General features: G+C 40.8%; 1 protein-coding gene across 1 annotated transcript in view; it reads right to left on the reverse strand.

The window, feature by feature from the left end:
- LOC138590207 (transmembrane protein 266-like) overlaps window positions 1-18420 on the reverse strand; it is a 50338-nt gene extending 31918 nt beyond the window's left edge. Inside the window, exons 1-3 of the mRNA XM_069660795.1 lie at window positions 18353-18420; window positions 17595-17740; window positions 3003-3194 (exon numbers count right to left, since the gene is read on the reverse strand). Of these exons, the coding sequence (XP_069516896.1) occupies window positions 3003-3194; window positions 17595-17608 (206 nt within the window). The 5' untranslated portion in view covers window positions 17609-17740; window positions 18353-18420. The remainder of the gene's footprint in view (window positions 1-3002; window positions 3195-17594; window positions 17741-18352) is intronic.
- Between the last annotated feature and the right edge of the window lie 149 nt (window positions 18421-18569).

The raw sequence follows: 18569 nt of genomic DNA on the forward strand, positions 1-18569 counted from the left end.
GTGCGCTCAGAGCCAGGTTTGAGTCACAGTTGCTGGACAGAATGGAAAGACTGGACGGTGAGCAGGGGGGGAAAAAATCTGTTAATGTTGTGACTAATCAAAAGGACAGCTGTGATGTGACCTCATATCCATATGCCACGCCAGCACTTCACACTTTAATGTTAAAGCAGGAAAAACAAGCAGCGAGATCAGCAGGTCATAAGTTTAACGTGCTTTTGACAGGAATTACTGTGCAGGCACTTATCACATAAACCTGTGAAACTGGTACACTTATTTTCTTATTATTCACTTTTTATTAATCATCTTCAACCTGAACTTTCTGGGACGTACTTGATGAAGCCGTTAGTCTTCATGGTACAATGAAGGCTGATGTAAAAGCACCAAATTAGTCAAGAACAGTCTGCGACAATTTGTCGTTATCAAAAGACTTCAAACTGTAGACACAGCAAGTGTGTTGCAGTCGAGCCTGAAAGCACCTGCTTTTGATCACCAATGTCAGACCCAATGAAACTATTAAATATGGCAGCATGTATAGGTAGACAGTGTAAAGACTTACAAGAAATTCACAGTGTGATGTTATCGGCTTTTGGCTCATGCGCCTCAAAATGTCACTTACAGTAAAGGCTCCCACTGTCAGCAGGCAGGATGTGGGGGATGGGGGGGTATGTAGTCAGAGATGATGAATTGATCTGAGTTAACTTATGGACGCTGGATAACCCAGAGGTTGTCACTTAATGATAAATGGATGCCATACTGTGCAACGGGGACGGCATGACAAGGACTTGGGGAAGGAGACTTAACACATGATGGATGATAATCTCGCATACTATGTGGCATTTATGCAAGCGTAATGGGGCATCTTTGTGTGTGTGTGTGTGTGTGTGTGCGTGTGTGTGTGTGTGTGTGTGTGTGTGTGTGTGTGTGTGTGTGTGTGTGTGTGTGTGTGTGGTAGCTGCTTTTTAGTAAACGTTCTAAAATGTTCGTAGATAACAGCTCCGGTTTTTGTTCCAGCAAATTGTAGGTATCAAGGACTTCCAAACAGGGAAAGTATTGTTTATGTCACCAACATGTTGGCATCCCTTTACATATATGAAATATATCCTACCATAATGGATATTGTGTCACAAAAACAGCAGCTATGATGATAGTTTGACTTTTAAAGTAGTAAATATTGAAACAATGAGGGCTTGTAAATAATGCATTTACATTAAAATGGTTTACTGAGGAGAGAAAGATTGTTCTCATCAAAATGGAAACACTAGATCAAGATGGCATGACTTTTAATCCAAAGAATGGGTCCAGCTCGATAAACACCGGATCCTACATTTCCCATAATGCAACTCTTTTACATCCCCTGTAAGACCCTCCCTGCTTAGGAAATTGTCATGTCTTCCAAACGCAGGACATTAGAGCCCTGACACATACTATATTTTCAGCACCTGACTTTAACTGCTGCTGCAATTATCAAGAACTCCTCATATAAATGCACTTCAATAAGCTGAGGTCACAAGATTTAAATCAGAATTTGCAATGTGTGAGGCTGCTCATCATCATACGGTCCCTTCCCTTTCACCACAGCGAGATTCCAACAGAGGAAAAGGATTTATACATCTTTCAGTCTATTTGGTTGACAGCTCCAATATAGCTCCCATCATATTTGGACTGTCTAAAGCTGTCTGATTAACCTCTTCATCCCTTCAATCTACTGTCGCTGCATTTTCTGCAATCCAATACAAGCTGTTTATTTTTCTGAACCAGCTCACTAAAGCACTTTCCATCTTTAAAACTCTTGGGACCATGTTGGAACAAGTGTCCTTTTTATATCTGCAATCCACAAATCAATCACATCATATCAAACCGCTGACAAGAGGAAGATCTGTTAAAATGTGCTTTGCATCAGTCAAGTCTTCAGTTCATTCAGTAACAACATGGACAACTCCAAAGCAGTGCTATGGGACCAGTGGGAATGAATGGTTAACTAGCTAGCTGCTGCTTACATCTCATGCTTTGTCCTGTGTGATCACTTCAAACTTGTTTCAGAAAGCTCTTTTACTCTAAATTATTCTTTACAAATAAGTGCATATTCTTAATCTATAATCCTTGACATTAGTGTATACTAGTTTATACATTGAATAATACATTTTGAATCAGATGAAGCTGCAGGTATTTTGCATCTTAAACTTATTTGCACATCACGTTTTCTAAGGTCTTCTTAGATTCATGCGAGAACAAAGGCATAAGAGTAGCATCACAATACTCCTCACACTGGTGAGTTTGGATCTGTTACTGGTATGTTCTTAAGTTAAGTCAATTAAGATCATCTATATATATTATTTGGCACATAAAAAAGTAAATGGTTATGATTAATATGGTAAATTTTGGAAAGCAACTCTAAGTGTAAAAAGAAAGAAATCCTTATCTTGGACATAAGATAAGAAATTACGACTCAAAGTTATTGGACTGATCTTGCAGCAAACAATCGCAAAAGAAGAAGTAACGCTAGTTGACAACTGTCTGTTAATGTTATGGTGGTGATAATGACAGTAACAATATGAACAGATTGTCTAGAAAAATAAACTCTGTCAATTATCACACTATGATGTCTACTCAGTAATAACATGTTTACACGAAAGTGAATATTCAAAGAAAGAGAAGACAAATAAAAAGTGGTTAATTTTTCTAATTGTAATCTGAGGGCAGAAGAATGATACATACTCCGTGGCAGTCAGGAAGAGGCGTGTTTGATTAAGAATTAGTTGTTTTTAAATCATTCAAACAAATCAGTGCTTGAAAGATGCAGGAGACTGTTTGGTCAACTCTGACTGTGAGTGTGTGTTCGTAATATTTCCAAATGACTTCAGAGAAGTCACCTGAAGAACCTTAAAAAATCCCCCTGTGTCACTCACACCTCCCTCCTGCCAAACCGTTCACAGAGACAAAGCATTGTCGCCCTAAATACACCCAAAGGCCGTCTGAAACCAATATATGATTCACACACTCACCCTTCCCTGTTTTCATCTTCGTCTGCGTTGGAGAGGAGCTGCGAGCCGGCCAGCGAGAGGTCCAGAGCAGCGAGGGGCAGATCTCTGTAGCCAAAGCTCACCAGCTGGACTGGAGGAGCCAAGCACTGGTTGTCATCCTCCATCGGCTGGGAGATGATCTCCAAGTCTGACAGACCTGCCTGCTCCACTTCCCTAGTGACATGCCAGCAGCAGCATCACACAGACAACAGACACACGCAAGCACAGAGGGGAGAGAGAATAGAGGAAAACATACGTTACTTTAACAATCACGTTTCTCAGTTAGCATCAATTCTGAATCCATGTCACTGCTTTGACGTGATAATTATGTGCACAGTCTGGGAAAAATGAAGGAGTAAATGCCATGTCTAAAATTTTACATTTGTGTACATTTCTTAGGTAACTATTTAAATAGTTTCATCATCATAATAGAAGCAGATGCAGCCGGGATAAGCGAGCAGAAGAAAAGGGCAGAAAGGTATTTGTTGAAGGAGCGTGTGTGTATGAGCACAAAAGCAGTGCAGATAAAAAGGACTTTAATTATTCAGCCCAGCAACTTCACTAAGAACACATTCTTATTTACAGAGATGGCCTCGGGGAGTGAGCGCGGGGTCAGAGAGGGTTACACACAAACACCCACTCAGCACCAGAGCGCTACTGAGCACTCACACCAGCCTCCACTGTGCAGGACCAGAGGAGCTGCAGGTGTACGCTGCCTTGCTCAAATACACAGATTAGTGGGGTGGAAGAGTGGGCTCTGTTGTGACTGTGAATGCTAATTTCCCCAAAACACGACACAAACAACACGGATAAAAAATAACTTAGACTGATAACAAGTGGAAAAAGAGTGACAAGAAACAAACTGAGGACAGAGGAGTGTTGAGTTATAGACACTATTTATTATTTGTTCACTATGTTAGATTATTGAAGAAAACGACTCTAAGGGTTGTTATATGCTACACTGTGTATGGTTGTCACTACAATAAATGTGCTCTCTGCATAAATTTGCTCAAATTATTTTTTTAATCCATCCACCCATCCATTATCTATACCGCTTATCCTGTTCAGGGCCGTGGGGGGGTTGGAGCCTGTCCCAGCTGTCATTGGATGAGAGGCGGGTACACCCTGGACTGATCGCCAGCCAATCACAGGGCTGACACATAAAGACAGACAACCTTCCACACTCACACTCACACCTACGTGCAATTTTAGAGTCACCAATGAACCTAACGAGCATGTCTTTGGACTGTGGGAGGAAGCCGGAGTATCCGGAGGGAACCCACGCATGCACAGGGGGAAACATGCAAACTCCACACAGAAAGGCCCGATCAGGGATCTGAACCAGGAACCTTCTAGCTGTGACCACTGCACCACCGTGCAGCCCTATTTTTTTAAATGCAACACAATTTAAAAAAATTACAATGTTTATTAATCATAACCATCATCAGAATAGATTTCATTTAGATCTCTCCAAGTTTTGCTAATTAGCACTCAAGCTAACAGCTCCTCCTGAAACTGCTGTTAAGTAGGGTGAGTTCATGAAAAGGCCACATTTTCAGATATGAATAGTGTACAGTACTTGACAATACTTTCATTTTGTTTAAAGATAATTAAAAAAAGAGGTGAAGTTAAAAAAAATTAAAGGTGGGATATAAAAAATCCAAACTTCTGGTAAGGCTGCTGTCAGTATTAGCATGGAACGCCCTGCCTGAGGGCCGGAGAGGGGCCCCAACACTGACGCTTATAAAAGCAGATTAAAAATCTTACTTCTAAAACCAGTTTATGGCCACGTTTTTAGTTTGAGTGCTTGTTGTGATACTTTTCTTTCCTGTTGTATAACTTTAGTTTCATGATTTGTACTTTTATGAAAGTGTTGCGGTTGTTTTTTCACTTAACGTGAAACAGATTGTGTGGCCCTGTGTATGAAATCTTATATATAAATAAAGTTTCACTTGACTACTTTGAATATCAAATAATAAAATAGTTTTGTCAAAACAGTACTGGTGGAAAAAATGTCTGACCAAGCTATGCAGGGTAAAATTAATACATTATTTAAAGGAAATTAAGTTAGTCCAGGAGTTACCTAACAGTTTGTCAGAAGGTCAGAGGGCGTTGGCAAAATCTCATTATTCATGGGTCATTTATTCGGCTTTAATTAATACAATGTAGAAAGGGCATAAAACAAATCAAACAGGAGTATTTAAAATAAGAGAGTTTAGATACATTCACAAACAAACATGTCGTATGTTAACCTAAAGACCAAGCCCACATTCATCTGTATTCATATAATATAACCTCTGCCCGACCCCCTCCTCCACCCAGAAACTTTGACCCTTAATAACTAAACACATCGAGGAAGCTCAGTTGTGGGCCAGCAGAAAGTAACCCAGCGTTCCCGCAAGCCCCAGTTGTGTAAAAGCTGGGCCATCTCAGCGGAGCGTGGAGGTGGAAACAAACGCTGAGTGCAGCTGCAGACTGAGTGTGTGTGCCCTGTGGTGTGTATTTTTAGACCAGAGCAGATGCTGGTGTATCATGTCTGCTGTGACGTCACCGCCTCTCCCTTTGTCAGCTGTGTGGATCCCCACTCTCCTTCAAACGTCAAAGGAAGTCAGGAAAAAGGTGAATAGGAAGGGGAAACTAGAGGAGGAGTGGGAGAGAAAGGGAGGTGGATATGAGGGGTTATACAAGAGGGAAAGGGGAGGGTGATGAAGGGAAAAAGGAGCTACAATAAAAGAAGAGAAAGATGGATTAAAAACAGGTAACAGAGAGAGACTGGGCTGAAAGCATGAAGTGAATGAAACAAGGGGGGAATGACGGGCAAAAGAGGTGGGGATAGTTGGTAAAAGTAATTTGAAAGGTAAGGAGGGATAAAGGTGAGGAAAGAAGGCTGATCACAGATAGGGCTAAAAGAAAAAGGAAATGTAGAGGTGATAAGACGATGAGAAAGACGGAAAGAGGAGGTCAAAAGGAAGAGAAGGTGCCTCAGAATATCAGATTCTAACTTGAGACAATTATAAACTCATTTCATTATCACATGATATTCTCTGTTTTACGTAATGGTTTACACACTTATAAAGCACAGGAATAAACTGAAGTGATTGTAGTACTTCTTTGTGCAAAGAGTGTACAAATGTAAAGGGTTTTCCCGGCAGACATTTTCTATATCCCCATACAATTTTTCCTCCTCAAACTGCCGTGACAGACAACACTGAGTGACCTAAAACATTCAGAGGAGAGACATGCAATCTGACAGACAGGCATACCTTTAGGAAAGGACAGACAGGTAAACAGGACAGATAGATATGCAGGCAGATAACAGATAACCAACCCAACACACACACACACAAACGCGCACCATGACCCAATCCTACAAAGCAACCACAGTTTATAAAAATATACAGAGATAAAGTCAACGCCAGCGGACCTTTGATGCAATCTGGAGTGACCTGAGCTATTTGAGGGCATCCTATGCTTTGCAAGTGACCGTAGGGTGTGTGTGCCTGCGTGTGTGAGTGTGTGTGTGTGTGATTACGATGACATAAACAAAGCCACCCAGGCTGATCTGATCTAAACTCTGACGGTGTGACCTCAACACCAAGAAGTGAGGAAGTAACCAGCAAAATACTAATGACAATGGGAGTATGTTTTTCCTATTTTATTCTAAAGCACCAAGCAGCACCTATATGAGCTGTAAACACAGACAGTATAAAGGGGCCATATCCTTTAAATTGATATGTTGCATGGGTTTCACATTGTTGTGTGTTTATTGTTCACAGTGAAAAAGTGAAAACTGCATAATTCCATGTTTTTCCAGAATGACATGTTTAAAAGGGCGCATCTGAAATGGGCCGTTCAGAGCGCCTGCAGGTTTCTACATAGAACCTTGCGTTCGCTGAAATCGACCAATCATCATTCACCGTCACCTCGGGCTGCCTTCTCGCACTCGCTTGTAGTCAAGTCGTCAAGATTTCAACTTACCATTCTGATACCTCCTGGTGATTCTCGCTCGTACATATAAGGCCGAATAACCGATCCTAGAGCAGCCGTGTTTTCTACAACTTTGGTGTGACAGTGCAGTGCGGCCGCTGCCCCACGTCGGATCGCACACGTGGGAGAGGGGCTATGCGGTCACTCCAAATACTGTCAGCCAATCATGGGTCTGACCTTTGAATGGCAAAACGGCTTGTTTGTTTCAGGAGGAAGGAGAGGCTCCGAAAAACAATTTTTAAAATGAAACAAACTTCACCAATGTGATTCAAAAATACATTAGAATAATAGAACATTGATTGCCCAGCTAAAATATGTCCCCTTTAAACATTATCAACTCATCTAAGGAACAAACCCACGGAAGAGAAAGCGGTGTCAGGGTGCACTGAGACAGGATTTAGCCAGGTGAAACTAAACCAAACACTTAATCATCACAAACTTTTCTCATTTTACAAGTTTGAAGGTCTGCGAGAGACATAGACAAGATTAACTCACAATTGGAGGCAATTTGGGGTTCAGGGTCTTGCCCAGGGACGCTTCAACTGTTTTGCATTGAGACAGGACCAACTCTACCACTGCCGCCCCAGGGCTGTAAATTTGAAAGATGATGAACTTTACTTTTTTTTTTTTTTTTATTAAAGGGAAACTCTACCAGCGTTACAAGTCTGTTTACAGGTCTTGTGGAGTCCTAGTTTAAAAAAAGAAAATCAAGAAAAGTCAAGTAATATATGTAAACTAAATTAGGAGGCTGGTGTAGAGTATTACACTACAAAACACAAAACAAATCCATGTGGCTCATGCTGCTATAATTTCACATGACGACCGGTTAAAGTGTTTTCAATTTTTATAACTGTAACCTGAACCAACCTCAGGCCCATAAACCCAACAAGTGAAGCAATGGATGATTTCAGAGCCGACCAAAAGAGCATCAAAACAACAACACAGGCCAAATCTGCAGTCACGTTACCACACCACTGAAAACAATCATCAAATGAAAGAGTCAGAGCCTTCGTAAGCAGGTGTATCCTCAAAAACTGTTTCAGGTGAGTAACAATGTGCTCACTAACTAAAAAGGACTTTGGCTGCACGCTCGGCCCCATGGGAAATTCTGAAATAATCCTGAACTAATCACAACACGTCCCTCAACAAATGACAGAAAATATTGAAAGTTGAAAACATTTTTGGGTGGGTTGACCTGGATTACACATCTATACATTCTGCTGCTGTTCTTTGATGCTGGTGGTGTCCTCTACATCAAGTAATTAAAAGCTGAATAACAGAGCAGACGTGTTCTTCCAGGCTGTCTAATAGCCAAATGAGGTAAGTTTGTAATAAGTTACACATTAGGAAAAAAATAACTAATGGAATGATTTAAATGCAGAATAAAACTTTATACTGATAAAAAGCTACATCAAAAAGTATAGGTGGTTCCAAACCCCAAGAGTAGTCTGTCATCTCTGCCCGTATAGCATGACAGCAGCTTTTTTTGTTTTGTTTTTCATTATTAAGTGTTATTGCAGTCTAGTCTCTAGAGCTGCCGCCCTCATCCCAATTTGGTGGGATTATTTCCCTCGGCAAGCGGGCCTTACATTTCTTTAAAGATACGTCCTCTATATGGTCAGAGAGACAGTCACAGGATGCTGTGATGCTGTTGACTCATGTACAGTGCAATATGTATTATATGAAAAAAATTGATACTAAAGGAAAAAACAGAACAACAACTTTTCAGCAGCCTGTTCTCGACTGTTCAGAAAATGTAAGGAATTCAATAATAGGTACAGCACAATTAGTTATTCTGAAACTTCTCAGTTTATTTTCAATTTCCAAAAAGACTTATTAACAGCGCAGACCAAAATGTCTGTGAACATTTAAACCAATCAGAGCAACAAAACATATGATGTAGCAGTAGGCTGCTAGGGTAGGTAGCTAGTTCCAACCTCCAATTCATATAGCTTTCAGCTAGCCACCACTTTACATCTGTACTTAAAGGTATAATAAGGAGGATTTTCCAAGAAAAATAAAATGTAATATAATAAATCATCTCTTATGGGCCTCTATACATGTGTGTTGGTGAGTGTGTGTGCAGACCCTTGTGAGACCCTTCCCTCTGCATCTATTCTGTTGTTTTGCTTTGCACGGGACGTTTTCAGGAGGGGCGCTGTTGTGGTTCCCTGAGCCAATCACAGCATATAGGTGAGTGTGGGAGTGGTTCAAATTAGCAACTGGGCCCCATTCAGACCGGTGAACATGGACGGAAGAGCGATGCAGAGTTGGCCTTCTTTCTGTTGGAAGGGTAGGTGCCTCAAACTGGGTAGGACAAGCTAACTGGCGGTTAGCAAACCTAGCCGTGATGCTGTCGGTGTTAGCTCGGCAGGATGGGCGTATTCTCGCACGAGAGAGTGAGAGTGAGCTTCTGGTGACGAAGAGCCCAGGAGGAGCGGCCCCGTTTGAATGTGTTGTTGACAAAATGCAAGGAAAAATCCTCCTTATTATACCTTTAACATGAACTACCAACAAGCTCATTTATTGGTGTAGTTGTGGATCAAGAACGTTCCACATCAACGGCAGACATCTTGACTGTTTACCATAATGCTGCGTTCCAGACAACTTGGAAGTTGAGTTTTTCTGACCTCCGAATGGAAAAATTGCTCTGAGAAGCCATTTAAAGTCGGAGTTCCTACTTGTGAACTCAGAGCACATTCATCTACCCCGACTTCAAGAGAATCAGATGTCTGACATCACACAATAATGGCCGGACCCACGGAGCGGCACATCGTTAAAGGTAAACTATCAACTGAAAAGCAATGGGATATATATTTGGCTGCATTTAATTGACATAACTACTGCTATCATAGTAACACATGTTCTGCATGAAAACGTTTATAAGAAATGTAATTTATGTGATAAGTTGCTGGTTACTATAAATAATCTCTGAAAGAAAAAAACATCACTTCACTGTCGGTCGGCCATGTGTTTTATTAACTTTTGGCATCGTGCACCTGGAACGTTCTGAGGTCGGAAATTTCTACTGGGAAGTTCTTAAGTTCCAAGTTGTCTGGAACGCAACATAATGCCTGGACAGCGCTCCTCTGTCAGTTATCATGTTGAACATGCTCCAAATTACTTAAGCGGTTTACCTTCGCCCCTCATGAGTCAGACCTGATGGAAATCTGCCGGAACGGGAGGGGGATCAGAACATGCATTCATACTAATAAAATAAAATAACGAACAAAAAAAGATCTCTAGAGAATAATAGATAATAAGTGAGGTGTATTGACAAGCACCATTTACGACTTAGCTACATTTTTGTATGTGCTGACAGCTGTGGGCTTACATGCATGTCAACATCTGTTTTGAACTGTTACATTTGAATGACTTAAACCAATGGATGTATCTGCTTTCTAAATTAATGGTAGGGTTATGGCATATTCAATGATGAACATTTAGGGTCATAGACGGAACAGATGTTTTCAGGGGTGTTAAAGTCTCCCTTATCTGGAAGAAGAATATAAAAATGGTATTTAGAAGAAGTTATAATTAATGAAAAGCTTCATTATGAAGTTTCATCATCACTAACAATGTCACTCGTAACTTAAAGATTCTTAGACCACTGCTGCCCAGGAAAAATGAGACAAACTGCCCAGGGGGAAGCAAAGCGTCTTCACGTGTCCCACTCCAGTAAATGGATATCACGATGGACTGATACATTGTTGTACTTTGGAAGTTGTTTATGTGCCTCTATGACAAATACCTCCACACTTATTTTACTTGGCAGAGAATTAATTCCCGCCCTGAGACTGTGGATACACAGTATTATGCCACAGTGGGTTGGCCTGATAGATGTTGTTTTCTCCACACTTCTCCTACACACAGCATCTCATCCATACCACCTCTCATCTACAGCACAGCAGCAGGTTTGGCTCGCTTCCCAAACAATCAGGACCGTACACATAACTACTCATGACAGACACAAGCTGTCCAGAGCCCCACCAGCTCACAGCTCACAGTACCTGGTGCCAGCCGGGCTGCTGGTTTAGATATCAGGGGAAGCTGCAAACCCAGGCTTTGGATTTGTTCAGTGTAAGCAAAGTTCTTATATGAAGCAATAAGTCGTATATTTTCAGTGCAGCTTGCTGTCTTAAATACTGACCTTTCTAAATACCCCAAATGTTCTTATCTAACCGAAAGTGGAAATTGCAAAATTCTCAAAAACATGATTTCATTAAGAGAGACTAAAAAGACTGCAGCTGCAGAAGAGCACCCACAGGAGGGAAGTGATATTTAGGGGAGCAGGATTCCCTGGGGGGTGGCAGATAAAATTACACAGCGGACTGTGGAGTTGTGAGACAGGTAGGAAAGGTCATAATGTGACAAAAGTTGCTCAGGGGACTGGAATGGCCAAAACAGAAGGTCATGAAAGTAACTGGGAGCCAGTGGCACTGAAGAATGTTCTTCCTCCTACTACTGGAAGTGTCTCGCTCATGACCCTTAAGATCTGTTTGCAATGAGACAGACCTGCAAGACGCCTTGAGGAAACGAGACGGAATACATGGATGCTTATGTTAGCTGTTAGCTCAAAGCACTGGTGTACATTAGGACATCTTAAGCGAGCCGCTAGCTTGTCAGAAAAAAAACAACTCTGTTCCACACTTTGCATTTCTGTCTGTTCATTTAGTGAGAATAATTGTGCCCTTTATAATAGTCTCAAAGTATCCCACAATGAATTGTGAGGAGAATTTTTAACTGATGGACAATAACACCAACACAGATAATTAGCAGCGCAGAGAATATTCCCTGAGTAGTGTCTGAAAGTGTTTTCTCTTTGCAGATGAGCTCACTATATATTCCTCTACATAGAAACCCCTGGATAATGAGAAGGAAATAGTGAATAAGTAATCTCTACTTACAGATACTGCGTAAAAATGCGGACCCTGTTGGCATAGGGTAAGGGTTAGGCTTTGGTTGCATGCAGGGAAAACAATGTGTGTATAAAGCAAGCGAAAAGCAATCCACCATAACACCATCTCAGCTCCTATAGGCGGTCTTTTGCCAATGAATTCAATTTTTTATTTATCTATATAAACAGATATCTAGTCTAGTATAACAAGTGCAGCTAATAATCTGTTCAAATCCGTTCCTAGTGCGCATTCACACCTAAAGTCCGTTTGTTTGATCCGAATCAAAGAACAAATTGTTACAATGTTGCATTTTCCCTGAAGTTTGGTTTGTGTTCACATGGCAGCTTTTACCAGCGGACCAAAAGTACAATGTTTTGTTGTCTGAGTTTTTTTTTGGTTTTTTTTACTTTTAACCTACATTGTTCCACGGTTCGATCAGAACCAGTGTCCTCTAGTTTTTCACTGAACAGATCATTCCACGAGCATTTGTGAAATAGCTCAGCCCATATTCGCTCCCCCACGTCTGTCTAGCGTGTCTGTCTCTGCCAGTTTCAGCACCCGTTAACAACCCGCTATGCACAGTGTTTTTGGTTTGCCTCCTGTATTTGGTCCTAATTTTAGTCCGTTTATGTTGTCACCTGAACCAAACCAGACCATGGTTTGTTTGGAAACGAGACCCGTCTTTTCTAGCGGACCATGTTCCGTTTTTTTGGTCCGCACCAGAGTTCGATTCTGGCGTTCACACCGACCTAAACGAACCGCACCGAGGGGACAAACGCTCAAGGGTTTGCTTTAATCCGACAAAACAAGGCTGGTGTGAACCTGCCCTTAGACATCGTATCTCAACACCAACTCCATTTTCGCTTCTCGAGTTGAAGTCGGACTGTAAAGAAATGCAGCGCACGGAAAAAGGAAGTCTTGTCCAGAAGTCCTTCATTAATAACCTTCAGCTACACAAGAAGCCACAAAAAGTTGGCTGTCGCTCCCAGAGGTTATCATCGTCAGAAGACGGCCGATCGGTTCCGAGATGGTGATTAACTGAATGATTTAGGACACATTATACAAGCTAAACATCATCATTTTGGGATTGCCATTGTGAGACATAGAAGCATGCCTTCTCAGCATTTGTACAGCTTTATAGTTTTTCTGCAGACTCTGTGTTTTATCAATAGCATTTCCTTACCTTTAATCAATAAAAAAAAGGCAAGTAGTGTCATTCAAAAAGCTTGGGTCACCCCGGTGGTCTAAGGACTATTTTCTATAATTAAATACATAAAATTCCCCAAAAACCTACCGACAGAGGGAAAAAGTCGTGACAGAAACAGGATGGACATTTGGATTTCTTTTTAATCAAACTGACTTAAAGTGCTGTAAAGTGAAGTCGGTAAGTTCATATCCTGTTTAAACTTTTATTGTTCATAAATCCTAAATTCCACTTACACTCTGCATGCTGAAAATGAGATCTACTATCCCCTCAATAAGATCAAATATGTATGTCAGGTAGGATATAGTCTAGTTCAATATGGTGCCATTTATATATTCTGACATGGTCTACTTCCACGATTGGGTATATTGTGTAAATATATGCATCAGTCAAGAAAAGGAAACTATAAGCCCTTATTTCAAAACATTACATCGATTCGCACATATGTATTACCTGCCCATCCTCTCCTCTTGAAAAGCCTGACGGCAGCTTTGAAAATAAACTTTCCAGAGAAGTAAAGAAAATGTACATCTATCCAGCCAGACGCATTTTATCCTCAACTAAACTCCATCATGTCCAAGGCCTTCAAGATCAACACACATATGTTAGATTAGGCTTTTCGAGAACAACGCCTGAGGGTTTAAAACACACCCAAAACTTGGCCAGAACATAGAGACACAAAGCAGATGTTCCCTGCTCCCACCAGCTGCTGTGGAGAACTCTGGAGAAGCTGGACATCATTGTGTATTAGTGTTAAAGACTCATGCACATAAGTTTGTCCACTGTAGTTGCAACTGCCTAACACTGCACTATTGTACAACTCATAACATATCGTCAGACTCAGCGCCTGAACCAATTCAATGACTAAAAGAATAATTGTGATTCAATGACAATATCATGCAGATATTTCACAAGCTGCTGTGGTACTTCAAAGTAATGTCTCTGATTTGCTGCTAAGAAAGCAAAGACAGCCATGTTTGTCTGCAGATTCACACACAACATAATATGGATCTCAGATCAAAAGTCCGTTTTTACCTGGAGGACATTTTCATCCAGGTTATCCTTTGCTATACACTGCCACAAGGACCAATTGAATATGGTCAATAAGCACCTCAATGAATTGCCCCTGCAGTATTTTTAGGGCAAGAACTTGTCAAATTTAACTCGGTGTTAAACACTTGTTTCAGGAAGAATCATCTGTCACTTCTACTGAATTTTACAAATTGCTTTGGGTCATTTCTTAGAACAACTTCCAGAGAAACTTTGGTAATTTCACGCCGGTGGATATTAATGAAGTCTGCCAGCCACATTAGCTCATTAATATTATTATAGATTAAAGTGTGATGAATTGGTGGACTGCACAATGGACTGTTCTGGCCCTGGTGTGACCAGTCCCTTATCTGACCTTTACAGATACAAGCAGACGAAGACGCAGGAGACACAGAGACCCTCGTGGGGCAGGACTGAGACAGCACATGTACATAAGCCGTCTTCATAATGGAGTGGTCTGTGGACCGTTTTACTCTGTGTCAGTTTCCAATAATAGATTATTTTAATTTCTACAGACACATGAGGGAGTATGGGTGTTGAAAGACTTAATGACTGAAAAGATTTGTAAAAGTGACATCACTGACTGGCTTGTATCTTCTGCACTGCTATTTTGCATATGGGGCAAACATATGGAAAATATGTGTATGTCTATGTTTAAGATGTTGCCTGTTGCATCTTAAACATTATATTCTTTTCACACCTTATTGTACTATGTGGGAAGGATTTACTCTAACACACAGCCTCATACTTCGCACTAAACTGGGGGACTGAAAAAGAAGAAGCCTCCAAACATGATTCTGTCTTATCGCAATAATAAATAGGCTCTTATCAGTTGTAATCACTACCATTGAAATATTTCAATAGGGTTCGACTGCACCTATCAATGGACCATAGGTGAACAATAATCTCTCATTATTAGACGTCCACATTATATGGGATCATTATCAAACCATTATAAAAAACAATAGACAGGTGGTCAGGTGAGGACTTTGTTATTCTTTATACTAAAACACCTGACTTCCTCTTATGCGCCCGTCATAACGTGTAAAATCAATCATTTGTCATTATGATTGCTTTTCCTTCCCCCAAATAGCAATATTTTAATTTACATATGACGCTCTAAACAGATTTCCCTGCGATTTTGATTCACCGCGTCACTACTTCATGACTCATTGCGGTGGCTCTAATAACATGAATGAGGGTAACGTGAACAAAAATGTATTGGCTGAAGAAGAAGATGACAGCAGGATAAAAGAAGAAGAAGGCAGTGGGATCATGTTGGACAGTGGTGAAAAGAAGTTAAGCGATGCGCCAACCATTTTCAGATCCAAAGTCCGACATTAATCCTGCACTCTATCTTTTTAGGGGCATTTGGTATTCTTCAGTTAATCCGATATCATGATGTATCATTATATGATTGTCTTCCAATATATCAATTATCGCAGATTCGCTACTGTGAGTTACCCTGCAATTCCCACCCCTACTTGTTTGGGTAAAATGTTTTAAAATCCTTTGTTCCTTTTAAGAAAATAGTTGCTCTTTTCTTATTTATGTCATGGACGTTTCCGAACCTACATACTTGTCAACTTCCACCCTCTGAACAAAAGAGGCAAAGCCATCCGACCTCTCCACCCTTCCACTGGAGTTGAATAAACAACAGGGTAAACAGCGACGTGGGGAGAAAGAGGAATGCTCCAGACCAGCACCAAGGACCCTTCAGAATCTTAAAGGGAAAATCGACCCTAAAGTACAGTCTACTGTTCACAGTTACTGTTCATTTCTGGACATGGACACTTTTTTTTAAAGCTTAAGCGAAGTAATTTAGACAATTATGTAAATTTCTGCTGCTGTTATTTTCCCCACAAAATTTCAGAGGAAAATGATGTACATTTATCTGACATCTTTATTTACTGGTTACTTTTCAGATTTTGCTTTTTATGCAGATTAGAACAATAAGCCAGTGTCGACTCGAATAAAAGAAGAGTCTCTAGATGCTGCCCAGTTCTCTACAGAGGGTCCCTGGCCTCTGGGTAGTAAACCACTAGACTTAACAACAATTAAATGCTGCTAAGCCAAAAATGCATCAGTATATATTACTACAGATTATATATTATACCTTTGTACTATTACTTTTATAGGATTTGAATATGAGTCCCTAAACTTTTAATTTTCTATTATTTTCTTTTTCTAATATACTGGTACTTTTGCTAAAATGAACCGTCTAGGAACTTCTCTGTTCAATGAAAATAAGACACTGATTTGATTTGTTATTTATGTTTTATCAGCTTGCCTTTATATATATACTTTTTTAGATATGAATATTTAAGACGCTTAGAAAATCAGACCGTTTCCTTAACAATCACTAAGAGTAGAAGATGTCCATAAATCAAGTGTTACTCTACATCAAAGGTGAAGGAAGGAAGAAAGACTTTTGCACATGAGGATGAAGAATAACAAGAAGAACAAATGTTTCTCATTTGAGATACTTTTGTTCTGTTCTTATTTATCCCATGTCTTAATGAAATGATCAAGAGTCAAAGCTATGTTTCTGTAAGCTACAGTCATCCATTTCAGGATGCATTTCACCTTAACAACAGCATGATGTGACATTGCGACTGGGACCCGCTGAGCTCTGTGTGGGACCACGAGCAGAACTGTTTCTCTTTAAAAGCACAAATGGAGCGACGATTTAGGGCTATTCATCTAGGTCAGGAGAATAAATGCAGATAGTTAAGATGAGACAAATTACAGAGTCATGCTACGCCAGCAGATTCATGAGTTAACAGAATAATGATTTTCTGTTCTCCCTTACCTTTTACTTTTGTCCTCACACACACACACACACACGCAGGCTACAGCAGGTAATGCATCAGCTGTTCTCAGTACACACTTGGCGAGCACAGATTAAAAATGGAAAGCTGAGAGAAAACTGAAGCTGGGGAGGGTTTGTGGGTAGAAGGTGTTAATTTGTAAGAGCCTTGGATAATCATAATCAATAAACTGAGTGTTGTTCCACAGAAAGGACTAACATAGTGACCTCCTGTGTTCACGGCTGCAGAATAAATGCTCTGTATGGTCAGCATTGTGCAGGTGTGTTTCTGCATCTCAGTGTGTGTTTTGCATTCAGAGTGACGAGGGTCAGAGACACCTCAACGGCAGCAGTGTCTGAGGGAATAAAGATCATTATTGTAGAAATGGAGGCAAAGAAACCCGAGAACCGGTGGAAGAGAGGAGATTGAGTGAAAAGAAAAAGCTGAAAGACGTTCTCCAAGTGTAACGTGAAAGGCAGAGGAAGGATGCGTTCGATCTTAATTGAGTTTCCCTTTTAACTATTCTTCATCTCGGACATTTGACCACACTTTTCCACCACTAATACTATGAGCATTTGTTTGCAAGAGTGCAGTGAAAGACAGATCATCGATGGACTGTACTTACTCAGCATTTGCCATGATACAGGGTGATGGAGAGAGGGGAGATGAGGTTGTGGTGGTCGTCGTCGTCTCAAGGTTTCCACTCAGTTCCAGCTGTGTAAGCGCTGCAGTTCACCTTTTCACCTGATAGATGCTGCTCTCATGACGACCCTGGGAAGATCATGGTCACTTATTAAACAGATCACGAATACCAGATTTAGGACTCTAAACTATTTAAGTTGTAGGTAACTTGATACAGCAGGTTTGTTTCGGCTAGTTTTGCATTTAATTAAATAGTTCTGTGAAAACGTGTGGTGAGCTCTTTGCTTACATCAGATGCTCTACAAAAGCCTTTAGGAGACAGTTCAAGGGCTTGTCCTTGGTAAGTGAAGGAGGTGAATATCAAAGTAACAGAAACCCCACCTTGAAACTTTACAAGTCAGAAATGTTTTGGAAAAGTTTGATTCAATGAAAATGTAAGACAACCTTCACTCTAGACTGACTACAGAACCAATAGCCCTCCAAGAAGTCACCAAATTACATCCAAACATCAAGGAACTTTTGTTGATTTGAACTTCAGTCTTAAACTCTGTTTCTACTAAAGGCTAGCTAAGAGCAAACATTCAACTAACTACAAACAAAGATGGATGCATGTCAGACTTCCCAAAAAACTGATTTACCTGCCTCAGATTCCAGAGAGGAGAACTATAAATAAGAGTTGTGATCACAACTGCTGCTGAGAGCTCCCCGCTAAACATAAATGAATAATGTATTCAGACCTACCTGTGTGAGATTTACATTGTTGACGGGTAATCGTGCCTCCCGCTGCCCCCTTGCTGATAGTAATGTCTCCCTCGGTGGTGATCAGAGTGAGTGAAGCAGCAGCAGGCTCGCAGTGTGTGTAGGCTGCAGCTATCCTTAGCACTTTTGCATTGGACGAGCACCACCACCGCTGCTGCTTCCGCTGCTCCCACTTGCGCTGCTTGGATTTCAGTGCAAA

This window comes from Semicossyphus pulcher, unplaced genomic scaffold, assembly GCF_022749685.1.
Source record: "Semicossyphus pulcher isolate SPU_LCO1_2020_fin unplaced genomic scaffold, fSemPul1.0.p SCAF_1, whole genome shotgun sequence".
NCBI classification, from domain to species: Eukaryota; Metazoa; Chordata; class Actinopteri; order Labriformes; family Labridae; genus Semicossyphus; species Semicossyphus pulcher.